Raw genomic sequence first — 24,618 nt, forward strand, 5'->3', positions numbered from 1 at the left:
GTGATGAGTGCTAGGTAAAAATCCATGTTTTACTTCAGATACAAATACTAAAAACATAACGAAAAAAGATTTAAGAAAGTTGGAAGATAAGAATAGAAGTAGAAGTAGAAAAGAAGGATGGAGGAAGAGTAAAGGATTAGAAAAGCAGAAGTATATAGAGTAATAGATTAGGAAAGCAAAATTGTGAAATAGTAAAAGAGCAATGAAGTGTAGGAGTAGATAATTAGAAGAGGGGAAGAATAAAAGAGTAATAGAGGTGAAAAACAGAACAACAGAAGATTAGAAAACAAGAAAAAAAACATAGTAAAGTAGAAGAGTAAAAGAGTAATAAACTAAACGGATTGCAGAGTCCGAAACTACAGGAGTAGAAGAAAGTAGAATTCGACGAGTGGAACAGTAGAAAAGAAACATTGTATGAGGGAAGAAGAGCAAAATATTGGAGGAGAAACATAGACGGAAATGATTGGCGAAAGTTGGATAGCAAGCTGGATTTTGGTTGAAATTAGACGCACATCAGAAATATGATCAGAGCTTTCCATATCAACTTTCGATTTGAGTTCGGATTGTTGTATGGTACTCTTCTGTTTTTCTAGTCTCCTGGTGTTCTAATCGTCTCCTCTGCTATTTTTTCACATTTCTACTCTTCTATTCTTCTACTCTTCTACGCTTCTGCTCTTCTAATCTTATACTTAATATTCCACCACTTTTCTATTCTACACTGCTACTATTCTACTCTTCTACTATTCCACTCTTCTACTCTTTTACCCTTGTACTCTTCTATTATTATACTTTTCTATGCATCTACTATTCTGCTCCTCTCCTCTACTTCTCATTCTTCTACTCTTCTACTCTTCTACTCTTCTGCTCTTCTACCCTTCTAATCTTCTAAGTTCGATCAGTAACTTTTCGTTCTTTTTTGCTTCTTTGTAATTATTGTTAAAGATGGAATGTTGCTTGTTGTCTGTCATTCCCTAATATGTCAAAGTGTCAATCTAAGAAAAAGCATTTGCCAATACGAAATGCCCAAGAAACTGCATATTCAAATCCGCATTATTAATTTATCCGGGTTTAGGGGGGTGAACGCGATGGATGCTGGGTAAAAAATCCATGTTTTACGATAGATTAAAAGACGTAAACCGTTAAAAGGAAAGATTTAAGTATGTAAGGAGAGAATAATAGAAGTAGAGTAGAAAAGAAGAATTCAGAAAGCGTGAAGAAGTAGAAAAACAGAAGAGTATTGAAAGTACCATATCTTCCCTTTTGGCAGATGATAAAACCATTTGTCTATAAGCGTCTTTTCATGGGTTTTTACTATTGAACAAATAAGCCTTATTAAAACGATTTCTACCGATAATTCCTTTACTTTAAGAAATAGAGAGGTACGATGTTCAGCAAAAACACGCGTTTTAAGATATGTAACAACTTTGCAGAAGACATGAAAAATATTAAAAATCGAAAATGCGAAAAGCTTTGTTCGCACTTGATCAACACGAACCGAACACGATTGGTCTTGACTTCGTTGCGCGTCCCAACGGAACATGCAACCGAATCAAAAGACCACGCACTATTGTCGATATTTTTTTTCGCACTTGAATGACGCGAACCGAACACGATTTGTTTTGATTCCGTCGCGCGTTCCATCGGAACACGCAACCAAATTAAAATACCACGCACTCTGCTCTGGCCTTTGCAAAGCACTGGGCAAACGAACGAAGCAAGCGAAAATACACTCCGAGCGCGTGAAAATGAATCGGACAGCTTGATCCTTCGCAAAGCACTCTTCAGCAAAAACACGGGTTTTTTTATGACAAAACAAAACATTTAGAAATCATAAAAATGTCATTCTTGGAAAAAAAAATTATAATTAAAAATATGATTTTTAGGGGCCATTCACATACAATGGCATATATCTCAAAAAGTATAAGAGATAGAAAAAATCATGTCTTCGATAAAGTTGCTTCAAATTACCAATTTTACAACTTTGTCGAAGACATAATAAGTCTATCTAAATGTTTTGAAAAAATAGTTTTTTCTATCTCACTGCTAGGTGGATTGATCACAAAACATTTTTCATCAGAAGATGCGCTTCAATATACAAAGGAACTTCTCCGAACAAACTATATCGCTAATACCAACGGTTTGGGCGCTATTCAAAAAGCGCATGAAATCGACGAAACAAAACACAGTGCCCTGTACTTCTGTCATTTTTTGACAAATGCTTGGTTGTCTAAGCGATTGAGTAAGAGATCTCAATTTTTTTGGCAACATCGTCATTTCATTTTGCCCACAGATATGCCTTTTCATGTGACAGGTCAGTCTATGCATTTGTTTACATCGGTGGAGGACCGGTGCATACTCGAGGCTGTCATTTTCATAGAAGAACTGTCAAAGAGCTTCCCGATCAGCTGCTTTGGAACGTCATGTGAATAGGCCTATTCTTCATCAATCAATATAATAGTAACAATTTCGAGGCAAGCATTGGTTTGTATTTCCGTCAGATTGCCTTTTTTACGAAAATCGACGAACTGGCAACACTGCTGGCATTATATTTTTTTACTAGTATTAGTGAGGGAAATGATTTTTTTTTTCTTAGAATATATCCTTCGAAAGATGCAGAAGATTACTAGTTTTTTTCTCTAGTTGTAATATTTTCAACAATAATGAATGCAGAAAAAAGAGAAAGTTATGCAACAGGGAGCCTGATCCTATTCTTGGCACTTTTGATACACTCTGGCAAGGAAAATTTGTAGAAGCTATCGAACTCATATTTGGCCACAATATGCATTGTATTAGAATGCTTTTTATTATAAATTTTCAGACAATTCGGCAAAAAAAAACACTCCAAAATGAATTCTGCAAGTACTCAAGTGTTTCTTCACCCGACATGGATTTCTGTCGTATTTTGAATAATGGTCGATTGTCTTACGGACCAAGCATAGTTCGATTGAGCAAGAGAGCGCTCAATTCATTTGGCAAACAGATTCTTAATCAATCATAACAATAATAACAATTTCATGACAAATATTGGTTTGTATTTTCGTCATATTCACTTTTAAACGAAAATCAACGAACTGCCAACATTATTTTTTCTATTTTATTTCATTAGTACTATCGTATTTAATCCCCAGACAACCAAAATGTACGTATAACGAAATCACCTGGAGGCTTTGTATGTGCAACATATCACTTATAAGATGTCGCGAAAAGGCCTTCTTCGTACAAAAGTGGAGGCAATATGCGTGCATATATTATGTGATGAATAATAACATACAATGCGAGTGTATACATATTCCACCGAACTAACCTGTGATCTTATGCGACTTAACTTATGATAACAAATGTCGATTTGACAGCTGCTACGGATTGATTCGATTTACTTTGTACAAGTGTACGGGACGAAACTCAGAAAAGAAGTGTTTTATGCGAGGAAGCTCATCAATCTGACGAGTTTATCAACGGTGTTTTGCGAGTTTGATGTAATTAGTATGAATAAACGAGTTGTAACATTAACTTTCATGCGATTTCTGGTTGTCAAAGTCGTATTCCAATGCTTTTATTGCAAAGTTTCGGATAAGGCAGATACAAATATTAATTTTCTTTTATGCCCGAGACCACTTGGAAGGTACGAGGGAGGGATAAAAATTAATAAGGTACAAACCAATATTAGTTTTTCGAATTTTTGTTTTTAACAATAGTTTTGAAACGTTTTGCAAATGTTCTCTGGATCATTATTTAACCTGTTTTTTTACTTTATAAATTTTAAAAACCTAACCGGTGTCAAAAAAAAATAAACCTTTTTTTGCCCCCTTCAAAATATTAGGATTTTTGAAGGGGGGGGGGGTACCTAAAAGAAAATTAATATTTGTATCAGTCAAATTCAGCAAAAAATAAAAACACATGCCGAAGAGAATTATGCAAGCCTCAAGTAGTTCTTTACTCTACATGGATTTCTGTCATGTTTTGAATAATTTTCGGTTTTCCTATGGACCTAGTAAGTAAGAGTATTGAGTAAGAGAGAGCTCAATTTATTTGGCAACATCGTCATATCAAATGTTATGAAAACAGATTCTTCATCCATCAAAATAATAATAGCAATTTCAAGGGAAACATTGGTTTGTATTTTCGTCATATTTACTTTTATACAAAAAATAAATCGTCGAACTGGCAACACTGCTGTCATTTTTTTTTTCTTTTTTATTTTACTAGTACTGTGGTTCTAGAATAATTCATAGTAAGGAAAATAATTTTCGACAGAAAAGAAAAACAACATTCATTCATTCATGAAAGGAAAAAAAAATCAGCATTCATTCATTCAAAAAATAACCCATTCATCGATATAAGTTGAGTTTTTTTTTCTTAGTTTGAAAATCGAAATGTATTTATTTTTGGATTAAGGCTTGAGCCATAACACGCATATTAGGAAAATTTTATACGACTTTTGAAACATTTTCGTATTTTTGAAAAATGTTTTACTTTTTACCTATTTTTCTACAATCAACCTATCACAGAAGCCTGGTTTGGTTGAAATAATTTCAAATCGATTTTTCCGTTAGCTACACGGAAAAAAATATATAAAAACCAGATAAAAATTAAAAAACAATTGTCAAACATAATGCAAAAGCTCAAGTTATTATTATTGTCAAAAATCGGTACACAGAAGAGGCTTCTAGAAAAAATAACAATAAAAATTTATCTAAAGTTTTTAGATCGATTTCAGATAGCGAAAAATGATACTTAGATCAAAAATGAAAATTTGAGTATTAGAGGGTTAAGCTGCTCAAGAATTTCAATTCTCCATGCATAAAAGTTGTCGATAAATGATTTTTGTAGGTGATTTAAGGCCGGTGTCCAGGATTCGAACAAGATAATAGAGAAGATATAGTAAGATAGAGGGATAGAAAAATAGAAAGATAGGAAGATATAAATATAGCAATATAGTAGGATAGGAATATGAGAAGATAGAAAGTTAGGGAGAAAGGAAGATTGTAAGATAGGAAGTTAAGAAGATAAGGAGATAAGAATTGATGAAGATATGAAGATAAGAATATAAAAAATAAGAAGATAGGAAGATAATAAAATAGGAAAATAGGAAGATAGGAAGATAGGAAGATTGGAAGATTGTAAATTTGGAGCATAGGAAGATTGGAAGATAGGAAGATTATCGTCCTATCTTCCTATCTTCCAATCTTAGGAAGATAGGAAGATTAGGAAATTGGTAGATAGGCAGGAAGGAAGATAAAAAGATAGGAAGACAGAAAGGTGGAAAAAACGGAAGACAGAATGATACAGAGACAAAAAGGCAGGAAAATATGAAGAAAGAAAGACAAGAATATAATAAAATAATAGTGAAGATAATAGAAATGGAAAATACAGCTCATATGTAACAGACCTATTTCAACTCACTTCTCAACAACACATCCCTCTGTGCAACGCTGTTGCCGTCACAAGATATTGATGACGTTGGTTTCTGGACCAAATTCATTTTTTCCGCCTAGTATCCACAATTATGATGTCTTTTACATTCTACATGCATAAAACTAGTCGAGAAATGATTTTTTTAGGTGATGTAAGGTAAGATGATAAGAAAATAGGAAGATAGGAAGATAGGAAGATAGGATGACAGGAAAATAGGAAGATAGGAAGATAGGAAGAAACGAAGATAGAAAGATACGAAGATAGAAAGATAGTAAGATGGGAAGATAGGAAGATAGAAAGATAGAAAGATAGGTAGATTGGAAGATAGGAAGATAGAAAGATTAGAAGATAGGAAGTTAGGAAGTTTGGAAGATAGTAAGATGGGAAGATAGGAAGATAGTAAGATGGGAAGATAGGAAGATAGAAAGATAGGAAGATAGGAAAATAGGAAGATAGGAAGTTAGGAAGATAGGAAGATACGAAGATAGGAAGATAGTAAGATGGGAAAATATGAAGATAGGAAGATAGAAAGATAGGAAGATACGAATATAGGAAGATAGGAAGATAGAAAGATAACAAGATAGGAAGATAGGAAGATAGGATGATAGGAAGATATGAAGATAGGAAGATACGAAGATAGGAAAGTAGTAAGATGAGAAGATAGGAAGATAGAAAGATAGGAAGATAGGGAGATAGGGAGATAGGAAGATAGGAAGATAGAAAGATATGTAGATAGGAAGATAGGAAGATGGAAGATAGGAAGATAAAAATATAGGATTATAGAATTATAGGTAGATAGAAAGATAGGAAAATACGATGACAGGAAGATAGGTAGATAGGAAGATAGGAAGATACAATTCGAACTAACTTCTCAACAACACATCCCTCTGTGAAACGCTGTTGCCGTCACTAGAGATATTGATGACGTTGGTTTCTGTGGTAGTGATTGTGACTTCCACATGCGAAGCCTTGCAGTACAAACTTAACAAACAACTGAATATGCTAGTGCTACTGCTGCTGCTGCTGCTGCAGTACTTTGTGTAGTCCCAATAACGCAAAAGGCGCAACAAACTGGCGGAGCATCAGGTTATGGAGACTCGCCGTCAAATTGATGTACCTCGGGGGGTCCAGCAATTCTTGGCGGAAATTCTGAACGTTCTACCCAATTCCCTAACTCAAGAACCCCTCGTAACCCATTACCGTTGACCATTCGTTAAAACTGCACCGAGCCTGCCAACAACTCCTGGCAGTGCTAGTTCCGTTCCGGCACACTCGAACCTAACGAGACTTCCATTCACCGCGGAGAGAGTGTGTGATGGACGACATATCGCGGACACATTTGGGTCTACAAACACACACACTCTCTTATGTAGGTTGGTCGGCTTGGGCAAACAATGTCGTGCGAATCGCGCACTATGAGCGGTTTCCTTATAATCCGGTGGCCAAAAGTTTTTATGCCGTATTATAAGTTATTTTCGCGATACGAATTTTTGTTTTTTTTTTTCAAAAAGGCTAATTTAATAAAATGAGTTAAACCAGGTATTTTTTTTTTCGATTTTTGGCCACCGTCTCATAGTGCTCCATAGTGGCAGCCGGCCGGCCGGCGGAGTGTTTACAGCCCGGCGGGTTTGGCTGCCCGATTGCATGACGACGACTTGGTCAAGTTGGGCGCTTTGCTTGCATGTGCATTTCATGTGCAGCAGATTTCCAGTTGGCAATTGTCGAGCTTTGGTGTTTGATTATTTCCACCCACTCCTTCCAGAGCGTCCATTGATTGGGGGCAGTGGTAGGATTGAGGCGAGATGCGGTTTCTGTGGTGCTTTTTTGAATAATGGACATTTCATGTTGCTTTATGCAAATCACACGTATTAGCCACCTTTTGCAACACAGTTCGTAGAGGTACTGGGACAACAACGTGGTCGAACGCAGCGTGGCGGTGATTACAATATGTACGACCGGAATAAATCTGAGGGGATGGCGTTTTTTCATATGACGAAGAACAAAGTGTAACAATATTTCCATACTTGAATGAGTTTTCGAAGCTATTGATTGAAGTTGTTTGAGATTTCTAGAAATTTTAAGTCATCACTTTGAGATGTTCTTTTGCAGAAGATTGGAAAATAGGAAGATAAGAAAATAGGATGATAGAAAGATTGGAAGATAGGAAGATAGGAAGATAAGAACTTTATTATGAAAAGAGGTCGGAGTGTATCTTATCTTATATTTCATAAAATTGCAAAGCATTTTGAAGACTTTACCGTGAAATTATGTGTTCAGCATTCATCGCCCAGAGATTTCTCAGCTCATCAATATGATAACAAAATTCTCCCCAGAAAAACGATTCCTTCCCCCCTTTTTAACAAGCAAACACAATGAAGTGATCTCATTCCCGCTGCTGCAATCCACAGCAAATGCGTGGTCATCGCTTGGTCACCCCGTGAACTCTGACCCGAAACTTGCGCCTCATCCTCCCAGAGAGCCTGTTCCACACACTTTCGTTAAACATTTCCAACCTCAACGGCAGCATAAGCAGCAAAATTCTCACGGCATTATGAGCACGAGCTGCCTCCGGGCAAATACAATAAATTCACTCGCTGTACGTACACGCGCATCGACTTCGGCCGAAGGAGACGCGAAACTTATTGGCTATTACAACTTCTTCAGGTTCTCCTTTTTGTGTGGAAGGTATGCAGGGCGACGCAAGATCGGTAAACGAAGCGCACCGCAACTCGTTGAACTTGTTTAATTTTCCTTCGTTTTTGATTTGGATCATCTTCTTCGGGCGTCGTCGCCATCCTGCAGTGAACCTATATGAGATGGAAGCAAATCTTGTGGTGTAAAATCAATTCACAGCTTTGTGCAATATGAGTCGAAATTCCTTTAGATGATTTTAGCTTTGAATAGCTGCAACAATGTCTATAGGAAAACCACAAACTTTACGATTTCTTAGAAAAAACACGACTGTATAGAGAGTAAATATGGTTTTTGAAATAAATCTACTTAATTCGGCTCCGTAATGCCAAAGGGTGCGTGAGCTAGTTATGATTAAGCAAAAATATGCGACAAAAGTTTCAAATTTGAATTTGGATTGGATTTGGATTGGATTTGGATTGGATTTGGATTGGATTTGGATTGGATTTGGATTGGATTTGGATTGGATTTGGATTGGATTGGATTTGGATTGGATTTGGATTGGATTTGGATTGGATTTGGATTGGATTTGGATTGGATTTGGATTGGATTTGGATTGGATTTGGATTGGATTTGGATTGGATTTGGATTGGATTTGGATTGGATTTGGATTGGATTTGGATTGGATTTGGATTGGATTTGGATTGGATTTGGATTGGATTTGGATTGGATTTGGATTGGATTTGGATTGGATTTGGATTGGATTTGGATTGGATTTGGATTGGATTTGGATTGGATTTGGATTGGATTTGGATTGGATTTGGATTGGATTTGGATTGGATTTGGATTGGATTTGGATTGGATTTGGATTGGATTTGGATTGGATTTGGATTGGATTTGGATTGGATTTGGATTGGATTTGGATTGGATTTGGATTGGATTTGGATTGGATTTGGATTGGATTTGGATTGGATTTGGATTGGATTTGGATTGGATTTGGATTGGATTTGGATTGGATTTGGATTGGATTTGGATTGGATTTGGATTGGATTTGGATTGGCTTTGGATTGGCTTTGGATTGGCTTTGGATTGGCTTTGGATTGGATTTGGATTGGATTTGGATTGGATTTGGATTGGATTTGGATTGGATTTGGATTGGATTTGGATTGGATTTGGATTGGATTTGGATTGGATTTGGATTGTGCTTGGATTGTGCTCTGGATTGTGCTCTGGATTGTGCTCTGGATTGTGCTCTGGATTGTGCTCTGGATTGTGCTCTGGATTGTGCTCTGGATTGTGCTCTGGATTGTGCTCTGGATTGTGCTCTGGATTGTGCTCTGGATTGTGCTCTGGATTGTGCTCTGGATTGTGCTCTGGATTGTGCTCTGGATTGTGTTCTGGATTGTGCTCTGGATTGTGCTCTGGATTGTGCTCTGGATTGTGCTCTGGATTGTGCTTTGGATTGTGCTTTGGATTGTGCCCTGGATTATGCTCTGGATTGTGCTCTGGATTGTGCTCTGGATTGTGCTCTGGATTGTGCTCTGGATTGTGCTCTGGATTGTGCTCTGGATTGTGCTCTGGATTGTGCCCTGGATTGTGCTCTGGATTGTGCTCTAGATTGTGCTCTGGATTGTGCTCTGGAGTGTGCTATGGATTTTGCTCTGGATTGTGCTCAAGATTGTGCTCTGGATTGTGCTCTGGATTGTGCTCAGGATTGTGCTCTGGATCTCAAACTAACGACTTTTGTTCAATCCACACATCTTTGCCATAATTTATGCAATCCAAATGATAGCGCTCATATGAAGTGGATTTTACGGTTAGTAGCGGACCTCTAATTGACCTGAATTCTGCGTAGATGGTCTTTTTGATCTGACATTATTGAGGTTTCTGGTCCTCCACAAGCAAATTTGTTTTCATCTTCTTTAAGCTTGTAGTAAAATAGGCATCAGGTGGTGAATTCTTCTTCATTCTTTCCCAGAGTTATTTTGAACAAGAAGGCTGTCAAAGGTCGTCACTTCCCACCCATCTCATCGACAACCGCGGAGGTCGCCGCAAATGTGTGAACATCACGATCTTTCACTAAACTTAAATTCACCGACAGTTCAGCTCGGTTGACTGCCCTGTGAACAAATAATGGCTCCCCAATTGATTGTAATTTCTTCGGCGTTGGATCCCCTCGATTTGATCGGACGGCTAATCAGAAAGATCAATCGGAAGAACCCCAACTCGGTACAGCTTTGGCATAGGGTTCAAAAGGGCATTCGGAATCATCTCCGTCGTCGTCATTATTTCCACCGAATGCCGTCTTGCAAAAGGCTCGATAAATTGAATCCCGGATCGATTCAACCAGCCATGGTAGAAGGTAGAACCGAGCCCAAGACTAAAGAGAGAAATGAATCATAAATATAGAGGAATTCATAATCGTAAAAAATAAGAGAGGCAACCCGGACTGGTAGGCAGGCGCAGGAGCAATATGGGAAAAGCTGGAGCCCATCAGTTGTGCTTATGTGGGAAAAAAATATGGGCCTTTAGATGACGTAATCGCAAAACCGGCGAGAAACTGAAGTCGGGACGAAGGAAACAGTATCAAAAAGACCGCAGTGTATCGTAATAATAATGATAATAATAACAATTATTGTTATCTTACTTTATTTTTTCTTTATTGCGGGACGATTTGAAAGGAAGCCAGCTTGATGTAAGGCATATTGGAGTGAACAATGACGAAAAAATGGTCAAAATGAAATGTTGTTTTCAATACTAGTTATTTGGTACAAATTTGATGTGAAAATCATATTGAATTAATGTAAGTGTTTTTTCAGTGCAGTTATGACTTTTTGAAAAATTACCCCTCTGAATCTCCATTAATGTCACAGAAAGAAAATGAAAACAGAATGTACAAAGTTAAACTATTACGGTCGCCATATAAGTCATATATGACTTATATGGCGACCGTCACAGTTTAACTATTGAACACCCTGTTTTCAGTTTCTTTCTGGGAAATTAATGGAGGCTAAGAGAGGTAATTTTTCAAAGGGTCATACAGTGAAACCTCCATGAGTCGATATTGAAGGGACCATCGACTCATGGAAATATCGAGTCATGGAACAGTAATCCTTTGGAAAGTTGTTTCTAGGGGCCATCATAGTAAACATGAAATTTTGTTTTTAGTATGGTATCGAGTCATGGAACATCGACTCATGGAGGTCTCACTGTATCTGCACTGAAAAAATTGATATGTTTTGAAAACAACGTTAGGTTTTTGAAATTCACAAGATTTTCAAAAATATTTCATACGTGCTGCTGTTATCATAGGACAAATTAATAAATGTATCAAAACCACATGAAAATAATGCATCGGCTTAAGATTTTCAAGAGATATTTTGGCCACTTTTGCCCTTACTTTGACCTACAGTTAATCAAACCGAATCAAAACCTAAAAGAAAAACACCGAAGAAAAGGATTGATTCCACATAAAAATATATGTGGCATACCTACCGCGTGCGGCAAAGCGATCGTCATCGATGCTTATTGTCTTACGATGAAACCAACTCTCCGAAGGGGTTCACTTATTTTTTTCTGCCACCCTCTTTGAAAGCCTAGGGCACAGGCAAGCGATTTTGCAGTCGTTACAATCAAATCGTGAAACTTATAATGGCAACTTGCAACCATATGTGAGAGAAGGGGGTTCTGAAATTGCATCGAACGAAACCAAGGGGTTAGCCATGGTCACTCCACAACTGCTCCGAAAACGTATGAATTAATAAGCGATTTCGTTTCGCCATCGCAAAGGTGTGACACGCAATCGAAGGATATTATTGAATTATGCTTGGTTTAATTAGGATGTGTGGGAGTTTGGAATGCAAGTCAACTGTAGGAAATGCTTTTGAGTATTTGTGTTGACAGCTCAAGGTGAAAATTGAATCGAAATCGAATCGAATTCCTGTTTTTATCGAATCGAAATCGAATCGAAATCGAATCGAAATCGAATCGAAATCGAATCGAAATCGAATCGAAATCGAATCGAAATCGAATCGAAATCGAATCGAAATCGAATCGAAATCGAATCGAAATCGAATCGAAATCGAATCGAAATCGAATCGAAATCGAATCGAAATCGAATCGAAATCGAATCGAAATCGAATCGAAATCGAATCGAAATCGAATCATTATTAATTTCACCAAGAATTCCTAGACATTTAATTGATATTACGATTTTATTCACAGGCGTAGCTTTAAAAAATATTGAGCAGTTCAACTCCACAAAACATTTCTTGTTACAATTGATAAAAAAGCAGCCATCTTGGATCAGATACTATTTCTAGCTTAGTAATGTCAAATTCCCAGTTTTGAAAGATTAACCCACAATTCCTTCGTCCTCTCTATTCCTAATATTTCCTTCAAACAACAGTCTCGCCTCTTTCTCCCTGATCTCTGTGTCGTTTTGTGTTTATGTGTTGCTAACCCGGAATTTCTCGTATTTTTCTTCCCTTTCATGGTTCCCCGTTTTGCAGCCGGGAAAACCACTGCGAGATCGAGCGGCGGAGGCGAAACAAAATGACCGCCTACATCACGGAACTGTCGGACATGGTCCCGACGTGTAGTGCCCTGGCGCGGAAACCAGACAAACTGACGATCCTGCGGATGGCGGTGGCGCACATGAAGGCGTTACGAGGTAAGTCCTGAACTTCTTAGAATGACTATCTATATGGAGAAGATCATATTCGAAGTGAGTCGAAGGCCGAATAATTAGACGCGAGTTCAACAATTTTTACGACCTCGACGAGGAGACACGTGCTGAATGGTAGAATGGTTTGACATCCATCAGTCATAAACGAGAAAGTGAGACAAATTTTTAACGACTTTGACGACAGCCGGATCACCGGTTATTAGGGTGCGACTTAGATTTTAAAAGTTCTCAAAACCAAAATTTCTTCCTGTTTTTGGGATTAAAAAGGGATAAGAGATAGAGATAAAAACGTTTGACTTGAAAATATTAAGATTTAAAGGTGGCACAAGCGACTTGAAGGTGTATTTTCTAGTTATTAAATATGATCTTCAGTGAAGTTTAAATCTTTTTACATATTTTTGAAGATTATTTTAGGGTAGAGTGTGGTCTTTGGGGCATGCGACGGAATCAGGATCAATCGTGTCCGGTTCGCGTTGTACGAGTGTGAAAAAATATTCCTGTTTAGTCGAGGATGGATTGCCAACTGGTGAGCTCGTTTCATGCTTATGGTAACACATTTTTATTATGGCAATGTTTGGTTTATGTAATTTCCAAACAAAATTTGGATAGTTCGTCACTACAAGTGTCGACATGAACCTTTATTTTAGCGTGAAACAAAAATGCAAAACTAGTTTTAAGTAAGAGTAGTGTGTAGTGATTGTTGCTTCTAGAGACCGACAATACCTCTGCATCTCCACAATGCAGATGCAGAGATGCAGAGGTATTGTCGGTCTCTAGAAGCAACAATCACTACACACTTACATTGTTTCTCCATTTCAATTGACTGTTACGACTTGGCCGGTGGAATTCGGACCCGCGACCCTCAGCTTAGTCTTGCTGAAGAGCTACGCGTTAACCGCTATGGCTATCTGGCGTCAGCTCAGTATCTTAATACTTCTGATTTAAGTTTTATGTATGAAATTTTTCGAAAAAAAAAGCCACACCCTACTGTTTATGCATAGAACACACACAACACATTCCAGGTTCACTGCAGTTTCACTGCGTCCGAGGAATTATGATAATCTGGCTGAAGTTTGTTTATGTGTTTTGCTGCTGCCGATCGAAGGAAGAGGGAAGGGAATGAGGCCGAGCAGGAAAAAAGTCATTTCTCCGGAAAATGAGAAAATAAAACTTTTCGCTGTGCGACTACTAGTGCTGATGGCGGCTTTCCGCTGCAATCCTATCCCGGTGTGCTCCCGCGCGTTTTTCGAAGCGGATTTGACCGGATTCGAAAGAAGTGGATAATTTAACGAGGGAAATAAAAATGACGCATGACGTGGGGAATGGCGGGTGTCGTTAAAGCAGACAAGTTTGATGATTGAGTTTCTAATCTGTGCCGCTGAGGTAGTTGCTCGTTTTGGGGTTATTTTTTTTTGCCTAATTTGAGTTTCATCGCCGAAAACATCAAATTTTATAAGTCTATGTGCACAAAACATCGTTGCATCTTATGCTACTGATTATCAGAATAAGATTACTTGGATACACCTTACAGGAACGTAGATATCACACGTCATATAGAAACAGGAGAACAAATCCTTTAACAGCTTCAAATACACCCCCATCCAGAACCAAACTACTAGGCCTGCCTCTTTATCTACCTGCAACCATGTACTTTCTTTTGGTCAGAATTGATGGTCTAGCCTTGTTCATAGTCTGAGAATGAAAGTCTACTGGGCTTCCATGAAATCGATTCCAATAACTTCAAATTTCTATCCCTTATTTTCAAAAATCAAGCGTTGCACGACTCAGCCTTATTAGTTTTGCCGGAAAACCATGTTCAGAGTCATTTGTTATTCCTCAACATCCATCTTCATCATGCCCTGAGTGGAAAAAGTTTCCAAGATTCTAGATTCTTTCTATCAACTACAGATAGTTTCTCTAGTCTAGTCCTGAAATTAATATGTAGATGAAAAGTCCACAAGCTGTGACATTTTACAAAAGTTACACTGAAAAAAATGGTTCTTTTAATCAGTATTGAATTGACCAGAATTTTAAACCAATGTGTAATTTCATATTCCTTAAAAATGTTGCAAAATGTTGGCGGAAAAATGTGCTCCCCAATACACTTCAACGTGTGGCCTATACACTCAAACGGTTCGAGAAGTGGTTTTAGCGGACTGAGAATCGATCTCATGACCACCAGATTACAATGCGAATGTGTAACCTCGAGGTTACATGACGGATGTTCAGCTGATTCCATGTCAAGCTCATAAGTAGATTTCTTACCAAATCTATTGAGGACAGCTAGATCTTCGGCAGATTCCTGGACTTACTAGAATCCTTCAAAGATTGTTTTGTGCCGTAACAATTTTTTATAGTTTAAAACGGAGGGAGAGAAAAATAGTGCTAATTGATTCTATATCTAGTGTCCGCAATAATTGCCACAACTGAGTGATCAAATGTACCTGGTTCATGTTTCATAACTCCAAAATCCACAAGCACGAGGTCACAGCTCGTGTGACCTCAGTGGCCGCTAGACCACCCCAGAACCCTGAATTCGCTCCTCGTGAAGCGAAAGCAACTCGGACCATTTCTCAAGCAGCCCGATAGGTGTCATGTGGCTCTAACGCGGCAAGATTTATGATACTACTTCTACTCTGGCTGAAACACATCCACCTCCGGCCCGGCAAGAGCTTAGCCCCTCGGCTAGCCCAGCAAGCAGTTCACAAACGGCCCTTTCTCCGGTTCTCGCAAATGGACGTGTAGTATTATTGCCATTTTTATTTCACCAAACGGTGCGCTCATACACATACCGAACGAAAAAAATGTAGTCCTTCTTATCTCCAACACCGCACAGTGGCTGCACTTCATATGAAAGTTGGAAAAAGAACAACTATTGCTCAAACCGTTTAAAAGCCATAGTTCATCGAGAGTACATGAATTAATTAACTTGAGTTCTGTTTGATCTTCCGACCTTGACGCTTGCTCCTGCGGGAGCGAGTGACGAGGGCAGGATCAAACATATCGCGTGTCGGTCGAGTGAAGTGAAAAAGTTCCGCGATCGGTTAGTTCTGTTTGATCTTCGACCATGAAGATTGCTCCATGGCAGTGCGTCAAGAAAGCCCGAGCAGTCGTCAGTTGTTTTCCCTCTCGGGTCGTGCGCCTATTTTCTCTGAGTGCTTTTATATAGCCGAGCAAACGAGTTAAGCTGAATATGAATTGTTGCTGCTCAGTCAAGGATGACGGATCAATTGGTGAGCTCGTTTCATGCTACTATTTCTAATCTTTAAAATATGTATGACTGCACATTTAATCGATACAACAGTAGGACGTAAATATGATTTTTCAACAAACTATGAATGGTTCGTCACTGTGAGTGTCGACATAAACTCTAATTCATGAATTATTTATGTTTAACATTTTTTTGTTTTCAAAACACCCCTTTCTTTTTATCTTTATTTTTCTAATTATAAAAAAAAACTTTGAATGGTTCGACACTACAAGTGTATACTTGCGAAAGGTTCACTTTATTCAACAAACTTTGGATGGTTCGCCACTGTAAGTGTCGGCATAAGAATAAGAACATAAGATTCCAGCCAATTGAGTTTTTGTTTCTTTTCAAATAAGTAAAATATAATAACACATGCTTTACATAGAAATTGTTCATATCAAATGAAAATATTATATTTTCATAAAAGCATATTTATATTTGACAAAAAACTATTTATCATGGTCTAATCACTTATCAAAGTGAATCCTTTGACCCAACGATCCTCCCCATTAACAAACATCCTTCCCAGTAACCTTTGTGGAGATGCAGAGGCAAACACGGTCTCCAAATAGCAAAGGTTACACACTAACATTCCTTCCCCCAATCCCACCTGACTGCAAGGACGTGGCCGGCGCCGTTTTTGACCCTATATAAATAGAGGCACTGAATTATGCACACTGAAGAAGATTATGGCCAATCCCAGCCGAACTTCTAGTTGATTCTTTGTGCAATTTCACTGACTTCGGTCAATCACGGAATAGCAACCATTGATATGTGTAGTCAATCTAAGCTAAGCTAAGCTAAGCTAAGTACATGAATTAATTAACTCATTGTGCGTGGTAAATATGGATAAACTATGAGTGAAATTATGAAATGCACGTTCTTATGTGGGATTCGAACTCACGACTCTTGTATACTATACGAGTGCTTTACCAACTAAGCTGCCGAGCCACTTAGTTGGTATCTTGCAAGCTGCATTTTTTTTTTAAACTTTCAACCAGCTCTGAGCCACTATGCAAGTTCTAGACTACACATTCCTCCCACACACATGTAAGCAGTGTACAATAGTTGGTTGATCCTTTATTTTTTCGCCTCCATCGGAATCATCCGGTGGTAGAAACGTATCCGGTGATGGTGTCTATTCTTCTGTTTTGCTCGGCAGTAGATTACCTTCTTTCCATTTTTATTAAACCATTATTAAAGCGGTTCCATCCAATCCGGTATAAAAGGGGGGGGGGGGGGGGCTGGCCTGGCCCGATTGGAAGAGAGGAGCAATCAGAGATAGAGCCAGGCTGGCATCCAAAGGAGCAACAGCAAAACATAGAAGGTGAAAAATGATCCTTTGCCCAGCAAAATGTGTTTTGTCTCCGTTTTACTTCGACGCTATTCATCCTGGTGCGACTGGACGTCGCACTATGGGGAAGAAACCTATTTTGGTTGACCAAAACCCCGAACGTTGCATTCTAGATAAGTTAGATAGTCTTCGGCAAATTGTCCCAGATGAATAAGAACTTTATGTTGATAATATTGTATTAAATTTACATTTATCTAGATCAGTTCTAGCTACAAAGAAAATGTCTTTTTGCACTTTATCATCGTAATAGGCTGTTTTTCATCACGCCAATCTTTCATGAAACGGCCTACTTTCCTGCACTTAATTATGCAGTTCGGTGAGAGTCATAACGCAACTGAAAGCAGTGCTGTAATGATCCATTACTTATGTAACGCTATAATGATACATTAGCTTATGTAACGATAACTTTTTTGAGTTGCGTCATGAATCATTACACAAAAAAATTTCAGAAATTGTAAAATAATGGTGAATGTTTTCCGATATGATTTCTGATACCCTCAAGTGGTCTTCTACGAAATTGCAAAAGAAGGTTGTTCGCAACTCGTTGCAGAACTCGATTTTTACAGCACTTATCGTAATATTCCAACTCGGCAAGCCTTGTTCGATAAATGTACGACTCGTTCTGTTAGAATCATCATTCTGCAACTTGTTGCGTAAACTACTATCTTGCAACTCCGTTGCATATCAGCCTACAGTGTTACTTTTCAGCACTGTTTCATTATTGCATTCGCAGTTCTGTTTTGGGAGTGCTTCCATCAAATTGCTCTGTATTTCTTAAAGATTTCTAAACTAACATCTGATTATGCATCCGTTGCACGATCCGATTTCGACTCAGTTGAGGGGTTCTGAGTGAATATAGGATCGATGCAGGAAGAATCCGACAAAAACAAGTTTTTTTTGTATTTGTAAAAGTCTTGTATGCAACTCGATTTAGTATTTCTTATGTTTCTTTTTATAATAATTTCGTAAAACATATAAGACGGTCAGATAGCGAGAGACCACTCAGAATCGGACAAAGTCGAAAAATTGAGAAATCATGATCCGACCAAGATTATATATTAGTAAAAAACAAAGCTTTTATGATTATCCATTTTTACGAAACTTGCCATCTTAGGAGGTGTTGGAAAAAATCGTTAAGAAATTCTTTTGGGACTCTTCAAAAATCTTGTCAGTTATCCATCAAGATGTTAGGCTGAAATCTTTCAATGATCACTACTAGAGATATGAGTCTTGTTTTGCAATCTAAAGAATATGATAAAAAATAAAATGCTAAGAGTATTGCATGATCACGCTACTCCCAAAACCAATTTCCAACATTGGGGTCACCAATTGTTTTGTAGAACAAAGCTCCATGTCTGGGCGAAATTTGAATAAAAAATCATAGGGCCAGTTTTAAATTTACGCCCTTTTGAAGTTGTAAGTCCGCAAATTCAAACAAAATCAGTGATATTCAAACGGTTTTTTGTATACCGTGATTATCAGAAGAAATATATTATCAATACTTTGTTCAAAGTTAGTTTGTCTAGTGATTTGTTACCTATTGTAACGTTTTACGTTTTTTTTAGTTTAAAAACATTAATAATAAACAAAAAAAAAATAAAACAAAAAATGATTTTAGTTTTTATAGCGTTAAATCAAAATATTTTGTTTGCGTTCGTAAAATGCAGCGATCCATGTAGCGTAAGCGTATGTGGATTGCGTTTGCCATAACGAATTGGTGAAAGCTTCGCAAAGCGCCATGTACACATTTTGGCGGACTACAGGCGTAATTCAGATTTGTCGCCATACCTACCAAGCGCCATGCAAAAGCAATTGGCGCGATTTTCTATAATAGTTGCTTTTTGTTTGAATAGTTGGACGGTCAGAATAGGCAGTTTCTTGGCGCAAGAATTTCTTCAACTCGTTCATTTCGCTACGAAGTTGGCTGGAGAGCAGAAGTGCGCGAGTTTAGTGAACCAATTACGTTTAATTGAAGTAAATTCGAAAAGTTGAAGTTTATTCTGGTGAAATTGAAGTTTAAATTAAAGGTAAAAGTTAGTGAGTGAGTTTTTCGTGATAAGTTAAGTTAAACATTTTGTGTGTTTCTTCCATCTCTAGAGGACCGAGGTCCATAAATTATTCGCGTTTCTGCGCAAAAGGTTTTATTAAGTTTATCTCAACGGAAAAAGGTAATTATAATTAATTAATTGCATGAAGACTTAAAAACTAATGTGATTTCGCGTTGGACGTGCAGCGCTCTGCGCTTTTTCCGTACGGCTGGATTTCTACGTTGACATTCGGCATCCGTCCCCGCCGAATCAAGAATTTTGGTAGTCCGTTCGTCGAGAATTCTGGAGTCCGTTTATCTTCGAGACCCGTGTGCAGTGCAAAGGCCCGCCTTTTAATTAGGTAGCTAAACGGAGGCGTGAGTGAAGTCGCTAAAGCTCTTCTGTAGCGAGTTTTTCTCCTTCGGACGCCAATTACCGAAGGTAAGGTCCCATTCCGCTACTCCTAGTGGACCCATTTCCGAGAGTTCGGTTCGTAGAAGCGTGACGCCAATTACACGCCACGAACCTCGATCCTAACCCAAAGATAGGGCTGCATTACTCCCCGCTCGGATTAGCGGACAGGTACGCGAAGCCGGGTCGCTGGGTACGTGCTTCTCTATTGGAAGGAGCGGATCGTCCCGGGTATAAATCGGCGCAATCGCCGTCTCACTCTCGAGATCCGAAATCGGAAGCTTCCGTTCCAGCCGCCACTCCCTCCGCAACGTTATTCCGGCCATTTTGCACGCGGGTCAATTATTCGCTGCCAGCCAATTTGCAGCACGGACACGCCGGTGGTCGCCATCTCGCTACCGCCATCGCCGAGTTCGATCGTCGCCATCATCGAGTCTGCGGAGTCGACATTTCCGGTCAACGAGCCATCATCGAGTCAACGCCAAAATCCTGCGCAGGTACGTGAAGAGCTTATTTTACATGGCCATGTTTGCTCTTTTTCCATTCCGTACGGTTTTCCTTTGTCCAACCCGAATGAATGGTGAATTCGATTCCTAAAATAAAAGTTTTTGAAGAAAGATTAGTCATTTTTTCCGTTACGTTTAATTATGCTTAAATAAACTACTCGCTAACTTACATTACGTTTCGTTCCGTTTTATTAGCTCAATTGAGTAAGCATCCTCTTCTGAATTCCCTAAAGGCTGTGGAGGAGTAAAAGTCATTCTTGCGTTTGATTTTCTAGTGTTGTTTACCAAGAACCGTTCAAAACTCTCCCAGAGAGAAAAAGTCTCTAAACGTCGGGCAAATCTGAACACGACTGGTGGTCTCTCATTGAGAGTGGCGCTTAAGCCACCGAGTTTGCTAATAATCTCTAGTAAAGTTTTACGAACGGTTACACTATGGACGATGTTTTGATTCACAAGATTGGCCAAATTTGGAGTTACGCCCTTTTTGAGGCGTAACCAATAGAAACACTTATTAAAACAGCCATTCCATGAAAAACCGATCTAGTGGATCACCAAATTCTGTGAAAATTTGCTATTGAAATAAGGATAAACGTGTTTTTGGATTTTTTGATCAGGGTGACTATTTCTAAAATAGGGTGACCAGAAAAATCACGATTTTGCATTTTTTTTTAAATTATAGCTTCTGAATCGCTCGACCGATTTTCAACTCTCTTGAACGAAATGAAAGCTAAAGGTTTTATATTTTTTTTCTGAAAAGTTGAAATCTTAAACTATCATTCCATTAAAAAAGATTGGAAATCGGTTGAGCTGTTCGAAAGTTATGTTATTTTTTAAATGAAAAATCTAACGCGCTGGGACCTACACTGATGACTGATATTTTATTTTCCAAAAAAAATATCTCAAAAACTAAAAAACATACATCGCTGAAAAATTGACAGTAAACGTAAAATTTTCTGAACTTTTATGAAAAAATACAGCAATAGGCAATTTTGTCCCAATGCCTTCAAAACACGAAAAAACGGAAGTTTTTTTTATTTTTTTCATGTAAAAAACCATTTATTGTGAAATTTTATATTTTTCTTCAAAAGTCAAAAATTTTAGATTCCATTTCGTCCAACAAAATTATAAATCGTTCAAGCGGTTCCAAAGTTATAATTTTTCAAAAAAATAAGAATTTCGCTAAATCGCGAAGGTCACCCTATTTCAGAAATGGTCACCCTAATAAAAAATATTAAAACACGTGTATCATCATTTCGGATAAGGAACAAAATAGCAAATTTTCATGGAACTCGGTGACGCACTAGATCGGATTTTCATGGAATGACTGATAAATGGAATAAAGAGGCATTCTTATATCGCTACTCATGTTCAGAAGTTTTTAATGGCAAACTGTTATTACATTTCTCAGAAGTGATCCACAATAAGTACGTTTTTCATTGACTCAAGTGTGGAGATTGTGGTTTTTGTAAAGTTTGATTTTTTATGTTTGACTAAATTCAAGTTAAATATGAATACATCTCTGTGAAACTCTTGAACCTTCTATTATGTAATGACACCTGTAACACCTTTGATTGCTCAATCCGTTATCGTTTTTAGAAATGCTCCAGCACGACACAATTTTTTTGCTACAGGTCATTAAAGTTGTACAAAATACTGATTTTATTGATGTTCAAAGGAAATTTAAACTATGATTTATGAAACATTTTGTAAAATCAATCCAACGAGCATACAAAATAGAACTAAAATTTTTGTATTTAATACATAATTTGATTGAAATTTCCAGATTAATTCGAATAATTACAAAATTTATCTTTTCATTTATATGGCCAAATACAATACTTTTCCAAACAATCGAAACGGTACTTTTAGCAATGAAAATATTACAAACTTGGTTCATTCGTATTCTTCAGTACCTAAATCTGATTTCTGTAGTAAATAAGGCTAAAAAATCAGCTTACTGGTAAACATGCATGCAAGTTGACTGAAATTTTTAAATAAATTCAAAAACTAGACATGTGAAGACATTTTTTCCCCGCATTTACAAGAGAGGTGGGGCGAGAAGGGCATGACCGAGACCGAGGCCAAGCAGAGATCGAAAATGAACCAGACAGGAAACAGAAAAATAAAAGGAAGCAAAAGATAAGAGTTTGATTTTTCATCATAGAATCAGGCCAAACATTTTTTTTTGTAAATCCTAGTGACATTACGACAATATTACTGCTCGTCTTATTGTATGTATTTCTTCGTGATTTTCTTCAGGAATTTTGTGAGAAGTGAAGTATTTTCCCAAAGTTCATTAAGCGATTACTTCCCGTGGAATTCCTCCAAAAATATTTCTAAGGAGTTCCTCCTATAATTTTCCAAGAATTTTGTTTCAGATATCTCAATAATGTAACCTGTATTTCATCAAGGATAATCAATAAAATAACCTAAGAGATTCCATTAGAAAGTTCTTCAGAGATTCTTTTAGATATTTTTCAAAGGAGTCCTAAGTTCTCCATGATTTATTCCGAAGTTTCTTCCATCGATTTCCTTAGGACATCCTTCCATCGATTTCCTTAGGACATTCGTTCAAAATCTTTGAAAGATCAACTAAAGTAACAATTGTAGAATCCGTTTGAAGTATCTGATTGTTTCACTGGTGGGACTCCTAGTATAGTTTTTAGAAAATAAAAATTGGGGTCAGAATCGGGCTAAAGGAATTACTGGAGGTAGTATCGTTGGAGTGCTGAAGTATTTCCTGGAAAAAATGCCTAAGCATCCTTTGAAAAAACGCTAGAGGATTTTATGGGAGAATCCGTAGAGGATTCTCTAGATAAAATTCTAGAGAGATCCCTGTATGGGTCCTTGAAAGTATTCCAGATTGAATCTCTTGTAGATTTCTTGAAGTTTTTCATTGAGACATGTGAGACGAAATTCTTGCAGAAACTGCTGAATAGTCGCATTAACGTCTTTGAACTCTTCGTAGAATTTTGCATCTTTATTCACTGCAATCATAATAAGGGAAAAATACTTTAGACTAAAACTAAACTATTTTTATAAAAAGAGACCTTAAAGATCTTCCATTGAATATATGTACTTTTAAGATACTTCAATTAAAATAGAGAGGACGTCTGTAGAAAAAACTTGCTAGGATCAGCCCTACACCAATTTCTTCAACTCAAAACTGTTAAGTGAACCAACCTGGATGCTCAACAACTTGAGCATTAAAACATGAATAGAATAAGCACAATTTGAATTAGGGTACCACTAAGAAGCGAATCATCAAATGAATTTTGCTGTTGATGAATATGTCCCAAACAATATTGAATTTAACCTGGAAACATGTAAAATCTACAAAGATATATGAAATATTTAAGAAAACATTACTGACGTGAATCGCAAGTCAGTCCCATCTGCATTTTCGTCAAAATTAAGTTGAGCTCGGGTTTCAATATATCTTCCAATGCTCTTTCGGCTGCACTAATGAGATAATATGATTTGTTCGGAAAAATTAGAAAAAAAAACATCAATTATCTTTATATTTTTATCGGAAAGATATCGTTGTGAAAAGCAAATTGCGAAAGTTTCATTAAGATTTGAACATGTTCCAATCTTCTGAAATATTTTGAATATTCGTATGGAAAACGATTTTGGAAACTTCACAGCTCATTTCCTCAATGCCTACTTTTTACAGATGGGACTGTCTTGCGATTCACGGCAGATTAGTCACATGAATTTAAATTTAAAATTGGTTTACGTTTATATGAGTTCTGAAGCATTTTTTAACGTTAAAATAGTTTGATTTCTGATAACAAAAACCTTACAAAAACGTTAAAAATATCTAATCTCTTCTAAAGTATCAAAATGTTTTCTGGGAAAGGGCCCCCTCAACACAATGGCCCCGGGGCCTCCCACATTTGTAAATCCAGCCCTGAAAACGGCAATAGATCAAGTAACTCCAAATGTATTAAAAACGGTATTTTGGAACTTGAGACAAAAGCTTGCTCCGCAGTGTACAACTTAATATTTCAGGGTTTATCTACTATGTTACTAAAAATTACATGATTAAAAATATGGTGTATTATGCAGTATTTTTCAAATCATTACACATTTACATACATTTTATTGTAATGCGGCATATTCAATTGAATTTCCTTGCGAAGTACTGGTTTCACTAGCATTTTTTTTCAAACCATCAGTTCTTCCAGATCACCCTAGATAATGGCTGTGCTCATTCAAGCAAATCTTTAAAAACTGTTCATTTACATAGAGTTTTAGAATTATCGAACCATGCCTGGTGTGTTCTTTATATACAAATTAACCACAACGTCTCGTCACCTCGCTTTTTGTAATAC

At 37.4% G+C, this 24,618-nt stretch overlaps 1 protein-coding gene across 5 annotated transcripts in view; it reads left to right on the plus strand.

Moving 5' to 3' along the window:
* The window catches only part of LOC5573241 (aryl hydrocarbon receptor nuclear translocator homolog), a 675,904-nt gene that overhangs the window by 426,591 nt on the left and 224,695 nt on the right, over positions 1–24,618 (plus strand). For all 5 annotated transcript variants that reach the window (XM_021847210.1, XM_021847206.1, XM_021847209.1 and 2 more), the window contains exon 4: positions 12,558–12,718. In XM_021847210.1, coding sequence (XP_021702902.1) covers positions 12,558–12,718 — 161 coding nt within the window. The remainder of the gene's footprint in view (positions 1–12,557; positions 12,719–24,618) is intronic.

This window comes from Aedes aegypti, chromosome 2 (assembly GCF_002204515.2).
Source record: "Aedes aegypti strain LVP_AGWG chromosome 2, AaegL5.0 Primary Assembly, whole genome shotgun sequence".
Taxonomy (NCBI): Eukaryota; Metazoa; Arthropoda; class Insecta; order Diptera; family Culicidae; genus Aedes; species Aedes aegypti.